At 37.6% G+C, this 14,510-nt stretch overlaps 1 protein-coding gene across 6 annotated transcripts in view; it reads right to left on the bottom strand.

Moving 5' to 3' along the window:
- LOC107694178 (synaptotagmin-1-like) overlaps window positions 1-14,510 on the bottom strand; it is a 220,357-nt gene that overhangs the window by 18,241 nt on the left and 187,606 nt on the right. For 5 of the 6 annotated variants that reach the window (XM_016493803.1, XM_016493802.1, XM_016493804.1 and 2 more), the window contains 2 exons: window positions 5,228-5,400; window positions 1,415-1,540 (listed from right to left, as the gene is read on the bottom strand). In XM_016493803.1, the coding sequence (XP_016349289.1) occupies window positions 1,415-1,540; window positions 5,228-5,400 (299 nt within the window). The remainder of the gene's footprint in view (window positions 1-1,414; window positions 1,541-5,227; window positions 5,401-14,510) is intronic. The other variant, XM_016493805.1, reaches the window with a different exon arrangement.

Genomic DNA, 14,510 nt, shown 5'->3' with positions numbered 1-14,510 from the left:
GTGGCTTTGTGACTGCCATGTTTTGTACTTTTCTATTTTTACCCTCTGGCTTGCTCAGCAGGGTTGGAAAGGACCAGATTACCTTTAAACAAACCCAGAGTTTAGTTGAGCTCCCTGGAACCTTTCCCCTTTGGAAAGGGCAAGAGTTGCAGAAAAATCTCCCAGACCTCTGAGTCTCCCTGAAGCGATACTCAGCTTGATTTAAAGCCAGACGGGAAAGAAGCCTGCAGATTTCCTGCCGGCACGAAGGGTGGAGATACATGCGTGTCTATGAGAGCGAGTGGGTCTCTGGGTTGAATCTGGGTCAGGCTGATGTGGATTTCTTTGCATCTCCTGCTTTTTTTGCATCTCCTGCCTTCATTTATTTGCACATGCTATCTGCAATATTAGCGGTAAAACTGGGTGGCAGGTGGTTAGTGAATATGACGTAGGTTTTTATGCAAAAATACCGTGCACAAAATGGCACAACTGTTTAGTGAATTTGCTCTTTTGTGTTAATGCTATATTTTATCCTCACATTCTTATACCTCCAATGAAGACTTCAGTAAACTTAACTAGGTATTTGAAATATTTTTGCTACACGGCAAAAGAATAGAACAAATGCAGTATCTTGAACATCTCATTCTTGTTCTTAAAACTCTGTTATGCCATAAATGGAAAGCATTACCAGTCATTTGCAGTCATTTTGTCATCTCACTACACATACATTGCCAGCATACAATGAAAAGGCTCCTGTGGTGGCTGTGCTTATAAAAGCTGTAATTTGTGTGTGTGTGATGGCGGAAATTCTGGCTTTTTCAGGTTTGTAGCTTTTTTTGCACGGTCTCGGCCGTGAGACTATGCACAGCTTCAATTATCTGTCACCCAGGATCTGACAAAAGGAAGTACATCCATTCTGGAAGTCACTCGGCTTTCAAGCTCAACCGCTTGTAAGAGGCGGCCAATGATTTTCGGCTTAGCCTCAGAGTTGAAGACAAGCCAGCACCCTCATTCAGTCAGCGTGGAAGAAAGCCAGTTCAAACTCGAATCTAACTACTGTGATGTGCCCTTGACATTCACGGCATTTGGTGAGTTTACAGGATGATGGGCATTATTTTTTAAAGTGCTAAGTTTGAATTCCTCTTGCTTTTATAGATAGCACTTAATAATAGTGCACATGACTCTAAAAATGACTCTGAAAAGCGATTCATGTTGTCAAAGTGTACTCTATCTTCACATTTTCAGTATGTATTTTTTAAACACACAGTTTACAGTGAGCATTCAATTATGTAAGAGTGACACGCTGAATAACTTTACTGAAATGGGCGTTATTTGTGGATCTGGTTACAATTTGATGGACAAATACGCTGTACTTACGAAGAAGACCTCACTAAAAACCACACACAGTGACGGTGATTCGGAGACAGCTTCTTACCGTATTCTCTGTGAAATTGTAATCCAAGGAGTACTGTAATTTGCCAAGTTTCTCTTCTTCCTTAGACTCCACCTCTTTCTCTGTATCCGTCAGCCCTGTTTCTGCATCATCCTCATCCTTCAAGGCCTGAAGGAGACACCCACTAACAGTCAGTCCCGTTGGCCCAACGCTGGCGCTGCCCGATTGCCCTCGCCAGAGCGCCGGGCCCGCCCTGGACCAGCCTGCTCTTCAACCGCACCTCTATTATGGGGGGAGCAAGCACTAAAACACCACAGCGATTAAGACCATGACATGCTCAGTGATGCACTAGACTTGGGCTGTGAACCCCCTTCTCTCCTACGGTCTGCTATTGTGAAAAGTTGTGAAAAGAGTTTCAAGAAGATGAACTGAATGGGTGCAAGCAATCTAGGTTGGTGGGAAGGGCAAGGCTAGGGCTGGGTGGTATGATAACGTATCGACTGCGCATATGGTACTATATCTAGCTATTTTACAAAGGCCTAGAACTTGGCTCATTCAATCAGTGGTATATTATATTATATTATATTATATTATATATTTAAGCCCACCCCATGTTAGATTATGAAAAGCTGTTTCTGCACAGTTGTCAGACAAATAATCATTTGTTATGAAAATCTTCCTAATAATTAACCTATGGCGCTGTCAAAATCGATCATAAATAAATAAATAAATACATACATATATAAAACAGCAACAACAAACATGTCATGTTATGTGTACCGGTACCATGATATAAAGTTACAATTATTGGTCATACCGTCCAACCCTAGGCAAGATGAGCAGACAGATGTTCTTAAGAAATACACTGTACAATACATTGTCCTTTATGTTATTTCAGGCAGAACAATCTCTGGCATCAACAAATCAGTGGGAAAATGTGAATGGTGTGGCATTAACTCCCTAGCTAGCCTTAGTTTAAGACCAGTGTTAAGGGGATTTCGAGGGAGGTTTGTTGTCGCTGGAAAGCATGCGATTGTCGAGGCAAACTCAGCTCTCAGTTCATTCACTGTGAAATAGTTGCCTTCCGAAAGGGCAGTCTTGCTCATCGGTAAAGCATGCAAGGCATTCACGTTCTTAAGAAGAGTGCTTGTATAGTGACCCTCATTCTCTGTGATGTGATCTTCCACATACAGTGGCGTTGTCATGACCCTTAGTTATTGGTGATAACCACCACGCTCATAGAAGCTGTAAGCATCATGCCAGCAGAAGGTGTTGGTGGGAGGGGTCGTTACAGGGCCTCTCTTATTAGTTGTTGGGTTACAAGTGTGAAAGCAAAAGGCTGAACAAAACTGATTTCTTGGCTGTCTTGTCCTCTTATGAGGATCAGACTATTTTCACAAACACTTGTGCGCTTCAATTCAACAACCTCTTTGGGGTGCTTGTTAAGTCTTGTGATGTATTTAAAGGCATAGTTCACCCAGAGATCATTTATTCACCCTCATGTTGTTGTTGTTCCAAACCCGTTTGACTTTATTTGTCCAGCAGAATGCAAAATTAAATGTTTAGCTGGATATGTGAGCTGCTTTTTTCCACATAATGAAAACGGATAGGAATTTAAGGCTTGTATAAGCCCAAAAACTGAACACCATAATAGTGGTCCATATGACTCAGGCACTATAGTTCGAGTCATATGATAGCATTGTGATTAAATATTAAGTAATTAATCACTAAAAATCATGCTTTTAAATTTTGTTTAACAGATGTAGTCAACATTAACTTTTAATGTGTGGAAAAGAGCAGCGTGGACATTCTGCTAAACTTCTCCTTTTATGTTTCAAGAAGAGTCACACAGCTTTTGAACAACATGACGGTGAGTAAATGAAGACAGGATTTTCTGTTTTGGCTGAGCTATTCCTATAAATGAGTCTTTTTGGAAGTGTAAAATGATTAAAAGTAGTTGGTAACACCCGTATGCAGCTGTGAGTGATACCCTTTGATACCCTTTCCATCTGACTGGAAAAGATGATGTTTCATAAACATGTCAGCCAATTAAAGATCAGTCTGGTCATCGTGTCTGAAAATTGCTTCTTGAACAAATTTGTCCTGCTAATGAGATGGGTGCTGTTCTCCTCCAGGACATTTTTCAATTTTAAGTTCTAGTGGACCAGATGAGTACTGATAATTTGGCCAAGGGCAGTCAAACAAGCTGAATGTATCACTAGTAGTTAAGCAGTCCATACTTTGACAGTCTCCTTTTTACTGGAGAAATTATCATAGTCTGTTTTCTACTTCAAATGACAAGTAGAAATCAATGTGGTTCAACCTTGCTAAAGCGTACCCAAATGCATTTTATCTCTTCATATATATGTGTATATGTAGACTTACACATATATATATATATTGTAGATATACATGTACTGTATGCATAGTTACATATATTTTACTCTACTAGAGTAAACCTGTTGTCAAGAGGCTATTAAAAGTCATTGCAGCAGGCTATAGAAGATCCAACAGCAATTGGGAACCTACCGCCAGTGGCAATCCCGCAAAGTCATCAGACAAAACATAGATAAGGAGGACATGGAAGGAAGAGACACAAATTAAAACAACCACACACAAAGGCGACCACATGAGTCAGGGCATACCAGGAGAAATGACTGCTGAGAAGCTCAAAGCTCCTTCTGCTGACAATACAACAAAGATGTATGTTGTGCAGGACATTGTACTCTGGCATATCGCTCTGATTGTTGTGTATCGTTCTTAATGTCTGTGCTAATTTGCTAAATAAGAGTGACAATTCATTAATCTCTCATATTTAGCCAATTAGCACAGGTATTACAATTTATATATGGGTGTTTCCCTGCTAAAACATCAGGTTAAATTAGCCTAAATTGTTATGTTGGCTTTAGCTGGTCTCCTAACCTGGCCAAGATGGTCTTCATCTGGTCTTCCAGTGACCCAAACCTTCTAAAACTATTAATAAGACCAGCCTAACCAGCTTGGTCCAGTTGGGAGAGCAGTTAAACACCTTAGCCTGGTTTGTTTTATTCAGAAGAGTTGTGTTGCAAAATATTGAATATATGGATTTCAATGGCTGTAGCCATTTCTTATTTCTATTTTGAAAGTACTAATACACAATGCTGGTGGGTAAATATCATATAGCAGCTATTGTATATCTGTTCAGATTTGGTTTGATGCTGATAAACTGTGACATTCTAGAAATGCACACTGGGTTTTTTAAAGAGTGCTGTTAATTATCTGTGTCTGTTCCTCTTCACTGTGCTTTGTGCTCGAAAATCAATGTCTCTAATTTGGGATCTGAGTGGTCTTGGCATGGTCTCAAAGCCAGTGTTCTTACACTGCGAATTAAGCTGACTTTGTCAATTATTCTGTTAGAAGTGTACTATTGCGAGCATGTTAATGCAATTAGCATGCTAACTAGGGTTAAAGTGCCAGTGTTCCATATAATTTGTGGGTGTGTGAGAAAAAGCGAGCTGCATTAATGTTCTTTCTCCTATTGTTTTCATTATCTACTGTCATTTCTCTGGGTTGATAACACTTCATAGCACAGTTAACCATATGCAGCACTACAAAGTGAATTAAGCTAAATGCAAGAAAAACAGAAAAACTCAATACTTTAATGAACCGTTAACATGCCCAGGTTTGCAGTCCTGCAATGAAAGTCAGCTGTGAAACAACATCATCAACAGATGACTCCATCTAGAGTTGTCTTATGAACATACTTAATTGGCATCGTGCATTAATACAATACTATTTGAGTAAATAAATATTTCATGCAACTTCTGACGACTAAAAAACAAGGCCAATCCAACAGCAGTAACAAAATGTTTTTACCTCGGTTTTGATACCGTCAGTGACGTCCTTCATGTTGATGGCATTCTTGCCCTTGTCTTTGCCCTTTTTCTTGTTCTTCTTCTTGAATATCCACTTTTTGCAGATGCAGAAGCAGCAGGAAACAACTAGTACAACAGCAACAAACGCAATGGCAACGATGGCCCATGATGGCACTGTGCAGACAAAAATAAACAAGAAAACTCAATGCACTTATACAGGCATCTTTATAACAACCACTTTTATTTCATTTGTAAATCATGCACTACAGTAATGGTCGACCAATATATTTCCAAGGCCGATATATCGGCCGATATTTGCCATTTTTTCAAATACTGGCATCGGCCGATAAGTTTTTCCTGTTTGGCCGATGTGTTCGGGAATTTTATTTAGACTGCGTGCCAGACTTTTATTTTTACTGCGCTGAGAACGGCAGCACCTGACTGAGCACAGCGCGCACATTCCCCCTCTTCATTGTTTGCCTTCACAGTTTAACAGTTCTTTCTAATAGGGATATAAGCCTGTCTAATAATCAGATAGAATGTTAAAAAAGGAATTAAAAGGTATACAAAAAGTATTATAATGATTGCTTTTATATTATTATTAATAGAAAGGCAAACATAATACTTTCTCGTTTACCATCAGCATTCAGCAAATATGCATTTATATAATTTAAACAAATCTTTGAATGTCTAATAAACATTTAATTTTGCAAACCTTGCAGACTTAATTAGATCCAGCTGTGAGATCTTAAAAAGTGTAAAAATTTGTATCCTGCATTATACGATCGTGTGTTCTCTGCGTAATGGTCAGTCCGTGCAAATTGAATGCTGCGCTTTATCCATTTGCCCTCTGTCATGTTCATGTCATTTTCACTATGCGCTGTACGGAAAATGAGTGTTACCTTGATATTATTTGAAAAGTAAATATTCCCAATGCACACAAACTTCTCAGATTACTGAGAGCCCTGTTGGTTACTGTAGATAACTTGACTACTTAAATTTGTAAGGGAATTGGTGGTCACAAGACATCGTGGTTTCTATATGTTGTGAACGAACCTTTTCAGTCCTTGATACAAAGAAAGCTTTGTTGTCTCTTGATTGGATCAATCTTTAATCACTCCTCTGAGTAGATGACGACACGACTGGCAGGAAGTCGACCCAGAATATTGGAGTCATGTGCTGGGATGATTAGCAAACCTCCTGATGGCTGATAGGAGCATAGCAGTGTCCGTTCATGTACTAGAAATCCCTACAGTTACAGTGTTTCCTTTTTATTTATATATATATATTTTTACATTTCTTTATTTGTGAAAAATACTTTAATAGGATTACAGAATCGAATAGTAGTTTTCGTCTAAAGTATAAGTATGTTTATTTGACACATTTATCATTTTCAAATTATTTCAAATTTCTTAAATATTAATTAGAAGAAATCAAAATGATATATATTAGCCATCGGTCACCCTGCTCTCTAAGATATCGGCCTCAGCATCGGCTGTCAAAAAAACAATAAAAAACAATATCGGTCAACCACGACACTACATTTTACATTTTTTGAGGCTATGTGATAGGTTTTTGAGACAAACAGACCACATTTTAATTTGCTATAAAAATCTGCCTTTAAAAAACATTACTTTCACTGGAAAAGAATAGTGAATCCTTTTTGGTTTCACAGAACCAAGAAATGTAGTCTAGGTTTATAAAGGATAATTAAAATGGCAGAATTGTAATCTTGAGATAACTATTAATTTATTAAACTTTCTCCATTCAAGCCAATAAAAGTGGTATTCAAATAGCTGTTATCAAGATGGCCACCAAACAAGCTTTCATGATTTCAAATAGCCATGCTCTTTATGGTTCAATATATTCCCAGAGCAATGAGGAAACGCAACAGGCGAAAAGTGAAAATGACGAAAAGTTTCAGTCTGTTGGTTGACACACTTTGATCAATTGCCGGAGACCTTCATGTCTGCCGGTCGCACAGGATTAACGATCTTCGCTCAGAGAGATGTTGCAATGCTCTAGTGAGAGTAATCAGCCAATTTAGTTGAAAACCGGAGCTGTTGGCATTCACAACTTGCCATTTGATCACTCTTGGAAGACATTTTGAGCTTGACATTGTTTAAGCAATCACGCTCAGCGCCCGGATTTGTTTGATTGTCAAGGACAGTGTGGAACTAAATAAACGGAACAAAAATACTCCAAAAAGTATGTTGTTTAATGAGGTTTGAACTTCACAAACAAGAATTTATGCACACTGACCAAATTGCTTGGCCTCCAGAAACTTGTTTTAAAAATATTGTGAGCAATTTACATCCATCACTTACATCCATAGTGATGGACTTTGTGCTAGAATAACTGAAAATAGTATTTCCTCTTCTGGTCATGACTTTATAAATACAGCTCCAAACTCCAGTGAGCACTGTCAGGGGAGGACAATCGAGCTCCTCAGCTTTTCGACAAGATTAACAGCCTCCTGCCAAGAGAAAGAGCAACGCCTCTATACAGCAGGACTAAAACTGCATGCGTCAACAGAGCACGAGCACCAGATACGAAAATGTCAGTTTCCGAGACGCGAGAGAAGCTTCCTCCCCGAACCAACATTTGCTGGGAATAATTGGTAGACAGATGTGGTGGAAGAATTCTGCATTCAGAGACTCATACAGTAATTACGGCTTTTGCGCACAACACAACAAACACCTGGCAACTGAATGGCAACTTTCAGGGAAGCAGATTTCTCCAGAAAAGAAGCCGATTTTTCCACTTCAGATTTGAATGTGCTTGATTTGCTCTGGGACAATGCAGAGTCAAGGACTGTATAAATAATGTCAGGCTCCAGTGCACGAAAGACATCTTGTACTCTGCATTTGGGAAACAAGCAAGCACTCATACATGTTATGGTGCATCTCAAGAAACCTGTCAAGGTCACATTTCACCTGAAAATCGGAAGAAATAAAAAAAAGCAGTTTTGCTAGAATTGTAATTAAATGTAATCTTTCTTATCAATTCTCATTTAAATTTGGGAGTTAAATGTACTTAACTGTCTTTAAAATAATGTCACAATGAAATCACAAGGGGATAACTTAATGACTAAAATGTAATTAAATTTAATTTAAATTTAAACATTATTTATTTTTATTTAATTTATTTAAAAAATGATCTAACAAAATGTATTATTAATATATATAGTTTTTTTTTCTGTGAAATTCCAGTAAAATGTAATCTGGACACATTTTGGGTGAGATTTATCCATTATATATTTAAAATTTCGACCATATCCAATATATCCTGACAGCCTATTTTCCCCTAAACATCCTCAATTTGAAACATGTTTTGTTTCTCTTATCATGGTGTGAGGACTTTATATTTGAATTGGCAGTAGGAAAAAATTAAAATAAATGTTAGCATCTTTGTCTCCCAGGAGGGTTAGACTCGCTATCACAGGACACATTTCCCACAGCATGATCCAAAGGGAGAGCAAAAGGGGAAGATAAAGAGTGAGAGAGAAAGAGAGAAAGAAAAATCAATTGGCTGTTGACAAAATCGATAAGCACTCTCCTCTGAGGAAAAACAGTGAGTGATAGTCTAAAGTAACTTTGGGATCATCAGCCCACGGCCTCGACTTGGTTGTGGGGTAATGGAGGTGACAATCCTCCACTTTTTTCCTTTCTTTTTTCCTTCTTTAGCACACCCCTCACTGGACTACATCCATTTATAAAAAAATAATAATAAATAAATACAATAATCAAATGGTTTTAGCTTATGCATAGACCTAAAGTATGTTCCCAGATGGTTCATTCAAAATTAAGAGCAATTAACAGGGATCCCTAGTGTGTTTCTCTTACATGCTTTAGGAAATGTATTACAAATACATAACATTTCTAATTTTTAAATCCTGTTTACACCAGATTATCCAAGAAAATGGTTTGTGAATAGCGTTTCCTGTTGACATTAAAATTTGATTGGTTGAATATCTTGAATAGCTGAGTAAATGTGTTTTGCACATTTAGCATAACATTTTAGCATGGTATTAGACATGAAAAGAAAAGGAAAAAATGGATATGAAAAAAACAAACATAACAAAAAAATAAAAAGCCTCTCACCAGGCTTTCGAAAAGCTTTTTCCAAAGCCCTGTCATTTCAACTCTTTTCAAACAGAGGAGAATCTGTCAGCCATCTTAAAGGCCACTCTTATTGGTCAGTTGTGCTGCGTCTTCTTTGAAAGCTTGCAGCTTAGACCATAATTGCTCCTGAAGCTTGTCTAGCATCAGACCCCTGATTCATACCTGTTAAAACCTGCTCTCTGGCCCTCACTTTTTTCTCCACCACTGGCCTGAATATCAGCCCGCTGGGGGAATAAAGAGCCCCTTTCACCTGTTAAAACCTGCTCTCTGGCCCTCACTTTTTTCTCCACCACTGGCCTGAATATCAGCCCGCTGGGGAAATAAAGAGCCCCTTTCATCTCTATGCCTCCTCTAAAGCAAACCCTGCCACGTGGGACTCAAACTGCACAAAGCATTGAGCCGTCTTTGGCTTAGACCAACAAGTGCTCTATCAGTTTTCCTGGAGTACTATCATTTTGAGATGCGCCTTGACAGCTGTGTCATGCAAGATTATATTGCTACGTTTCATTCAACGATGTACTTTGAAATTTGCAATTGAACGCCATGTGAAATCAGACCTCAAGCTTGGGAAATTTGTCAGTCCACAAGTCAGATTTATTGCTGAGATGAGTGAGTATAATGTTGCATGACCATGGTGATATTGTGATATAGTGAATTAATGATATACAACCACTTTTAAGCTAATTAAAAATCATCAAATGCATCAAAAAAAGTTAGAATCTGACTTTAAAACAGCAAAGGAATGGGCACAGTAAGGCAGTTTTCCATTTAAAGTTGAAAGTTAATGTTAAAAGTTTGAAATTCTGATTTGTAGTTGAACAGAATGAAACATAACTGATGTCTGATTATTCGGAAATTCTAGTCACACTTTATTTTAAGGTCTAATTCTTGCCATTAACAAAACATTAACTATGACTTCTGCCTCAATAAACTCCTAATTTGCTGTTTATTAATAGTTAGTAAGGTAGTTGTTAAGTTTAGGTATTGGGTAGGATTAGGGATGTAGAATATGCTCATGCCGAACATGTGCTTTATAAGTACGAATAAACAGCAAATATGTTAATAATAGTCATGCTAATAAGCAACTAGTTAATAGTGAGAATTGGTCCCTATATTAAAGTGTTACCGAAATTCTAAGATGAATGTTCTCTTAGCTCTGTAAATACGACAATATTAAAGCAGTATATACTGTAACTGAAGCTATAAACCATAAAATTAAAGGGGTCATATGATGCGATTTCATTTTTTCCTTTCTCTTTGGAGTGTTACAAGCTCTTGGTGCATAAAGAAGATCTTTACATTTGCAAAGACTAAAGTCTCAAATCCAAAGAGATATTCTTTATAAAAGTTAAGAGTCAGCCACACCTACCTAAAACGGCTCGTTCGAACACGCCCCCACATATCTACCTCACTATGTGGGAAGATTTGCATAACGCCGCCCAAATGTTCACGCAAAGAAAGAAGGCGTAGCACACCTCGCTTTTTCAGACCGATGAGCTTTGTAAAAATCGATGCGTTTCAAAAAGGCGGGGCATAGAGGAGAAACAATAATGTACAGTATGTGGAAAATAATGTGTTTTTTTAACTTTAAACCGCATAAACACATTTCATTACACCAAATACACGAAATAATGTTCTTTATAGCAGCATCATATGACCCCTTTAAACATGTCTAACATGTAACTGGAAATTTTGATTCTCTAGAAACCGATTCTGTTATAACGAGACACAGATTAAAAACCTCTTGGTTCCAAGGGGTACGGGATTCTGTGATGAGTCACAATCTCGCACGACAAGGGCTAGCTCATATTAAAGGTCTGTAAAGGTCAATGATGAGAACCATTTAGTGCTACTGCGGACACTGAGCAATTCTGACACTTTTATAATGAAAGCTTATGAAAAAATGATGTTTAATACAACAAGCGCAGCTTGAGTCTGAGTAAATTGACTAGTATGAGTACATTAGCTGTATTTTTAATCACACAGTCAGTGGTAGCAATTAGATTACTTTTATCATGCTAGAGAGAAAAAAATACTTCTCATATCAAGCTTAGTTGTTTAGAAGTGAAATTGCATTGTGCACTAATAGATGCAAATAAGTCTAATGTTGCACCGTCCAATGCAATAAAGCAGAGTGCTTATCTTCTTCATCGAGCAAACGTCTTATTCTGAAAGACACTTTTGTGTTTCTTAATTAAAAGAACCCGAGACCCAGAAAGCAATAGAAACATTTTCTAATTAACTCAATTGTGTAAGTGTCTATTGTCCTTTGGGATTGCGGAGCAAGCATGTGCTCTTCAACTTCAAGCAGCTATCTCTCGTTCCACCATCCACATGCACACACAAACTCTCAACAGGGAGCACAAAATGAGGTTTTGTAGCTGGACCGTGTGACTGCACAGCCAATCAGAGGAGAACATTATTCAAATCCAGCACTGCTGTGGTGCACAATTCAAAGCCGAATACAGCTTAGAACAATGACATGACTGGAGGTGGATGCCAAAGAAAGTCTGCCATCTTGCTACTGCTTTCAAGGACGTGAGAGTCCTTCTGGCTCGACCCCATCCAATCGAGTGTGAATAAGATCTTGAGCACACTCATTCGCTCTCCAGCTTTTCCTTGACAAAAGAATACAGCATCAGACTTATCAGACTGGGCTCACACAAAAATCTTACCAAGCTGCTTTAGGAAGCCATGCCAGGGAATCGAGACAATAATGACTCTGAGATTGGCATCTTACATTTACAAAAGAATCTTATCATTTGCTTGCAGTGCAGCACTGCAATAGTTTGGGTACCACATTTTTATAACTATGACTCGTGAAAACATCATAAATATGCATGTACTTTATTGCATGTGCATGATTGTACTTTATTCTGTATATGACAGAATTATCACTATGAGTTTACTCATTCAAAACTTTAAATGAACACAATTATTTCAAATTTTGCTGAAGTACCTAATCTGCAACGAGGGATATTAAGATTATTAAAAATGCAAATTAAATTTCACAACACCCACATAAGAAAAAAATGACTTATGCAAAGCAACAGGGTGAATCTCACGAAACCTGTCAAGAACATTTCCATTTCATATTTCAAAATGAACATGGACAAAAAATGGAAGCCTATTTAATTAATTTTATTTTTTTTTGCACTGTGCCATCATTTTCACGAAAATGAAAAAACACCTTTCCCTCAAACCCAATTCACATTTCTCATTGCAATGCAAAAAAAGTTTACTATATTATCACACTAATCTCATTATCGCTATATTATTTAAATGGTGAAGTATATATACACCATGTTTTTGCAAAGCCTTTAATTTAATCAGATTAAAAAAATAAATAAAAATAAATAAATATCAGTGACATATTTTAAAGAAAATTTTCTTAGTTATCATATACAAATAAAATAAAATTAATAATTAAAAAAATTAAAGGTCCACAAAAAAGCTTAATTTTCTTTATGTAAAATTAAATTTCTACATATATTATTATATTTTTACTTTATTTATTCTTTTTTCATTTCTGACTGTAAGGTGAAATGTAGTGTAACCTACACATGTTTTCATGACATTCATGCTTCAAGCAATACAAATATTATATTAATAAATAGTCAATTTATAGTAAGAGTAAACTGGTCATCAGCAGTAGTGGCACCATGCTGGGATTCTCTTCGGGCAGCTCATTATCCTACTGTTTGTCTGATCAGAATGTAATGTGAGCGTCTCTGACCAGCGAGGTTCTGTTGCCTGCTAACGCGAAGCTAACAGTAAGATGATCTATCCCCAGGCGGCATGCCGCAGGGCCGAGTTACCCACTCTCACACTTGTTAACACGCCAAAACGGGATGAGAAACTCGATGTCTTAACAGACGTGATTTGATTGAGAGTGCGCCATGATTGTGAGCACTAGTGAGCGCACGGGCCAAGCGGGGGAAAAATGATCCATCGGTGTAATACACCACACACTGGCAACCCAAACTAATGTGTTTTGACAGCACGCTGTTGGTCAATTAACCCTGGTACTAGAGCATGTTATACAGCACGAGAGAAAGACAACCCTGTTGCACTTCCAAAGATACTCTCTGCGTTAAGGAAAATTTAGAAGTGATTTATCATGCCATGTGGTTATGTTACAGTCCAGCAGATGGGCGGTAATTTCAATATCCATTTAGTAAAGTTTTAGGGGCGAAGGAACAATCTGAAAACAGAGCCTGGCTCATGAATATTAATTGTGATGTAATATTCACCTAGTATTCGAGACTGAGATTCTTAAAAGCAGTGGCTGCTAACCATATTAGGATTACAGACTGCAATTTATTTTTATTATTATTTTGTTTATTGGCAGAGGCTTTTTTTCTTTGCAAAACGAAGTCCAAAAAGTGGTGGAGACAAACGTAACATTTTCTAAAAGCAGGGGAAAATGTTTGAAAACCTGAATATCACATTAAAGAGAAACTTCTAAAGTTTTTGTACCATTGAACCCAGGCATGTCATATCGCTTAATGTCCTTCCCAAACAAACCACGAGACTCATATAACAAAATATTTGAAGGGGAAAAGAAAGACAAGTGTGATAACAGCTCACGTGATATTGCAAGCAGATTAATATCCACCCTCTCATATCCTCTGTCAACAGCATCCAGATCAGATCATATCTTTTGTTATTACAGACGGTGCTGTTGTTTGGTTTGTGATGTACAAAGCGCTCGGACGGTGAGTGACACCAATGATGAGACTCTGACTGAAAACTGATAATATCATTGATTATGGTGCTGAAAATATCAGGGACGACAGCTATGAGGGACAACAAAACAAACCAAAACCCTCATCTGTCCGATCTCATCTGTTGACTGCTAATTGGACGTCTGTCATCCCATTTGTCAAGATAATGTGTTTTGTGAGACGAGGAACAAGTAAATGAAAGAAACAAACTTCACTACATATTTCAGTAGCAAGATAGTAGCTCAACTCTTGAAAAATTACAAACTACATGGTGTAGTGATGTAATGGTACGTTGCTGTGTTTTGTCACACTGTATCAAATTGTACACTACCATTCAAAAGTTTGTGAAGCTTCAATTATTTGATAAAAATATAGTGATATAGTGAAATATTATTACAGTATACACACACACACACACACACACACACACACA

This window comes from Sinocyclocheilus anshuiensis, unplaced genomic scaffold, assembly GCF_001515605.1.
Source record: "Sinocyclocheilus anshuiensis isolate Anshui unplaced genomic scaffold, SAMN03320099.WGS_v1.1 scaffold1003, whole genome shotgun sequence".
In the NCBI taxonomy this organism is placed as follows: Eukaryota; Metazoa; Chordata; class Actinopteri; order Cypriniformes; family Cyprinidae; genus Sinocyclocheilus; species Sinocyclocheilus anshuiensis.
Note: the sequence above shows the minus strand (reverse complement) of the source record. Positions and strands in the feature narration are given on the sequence as shown.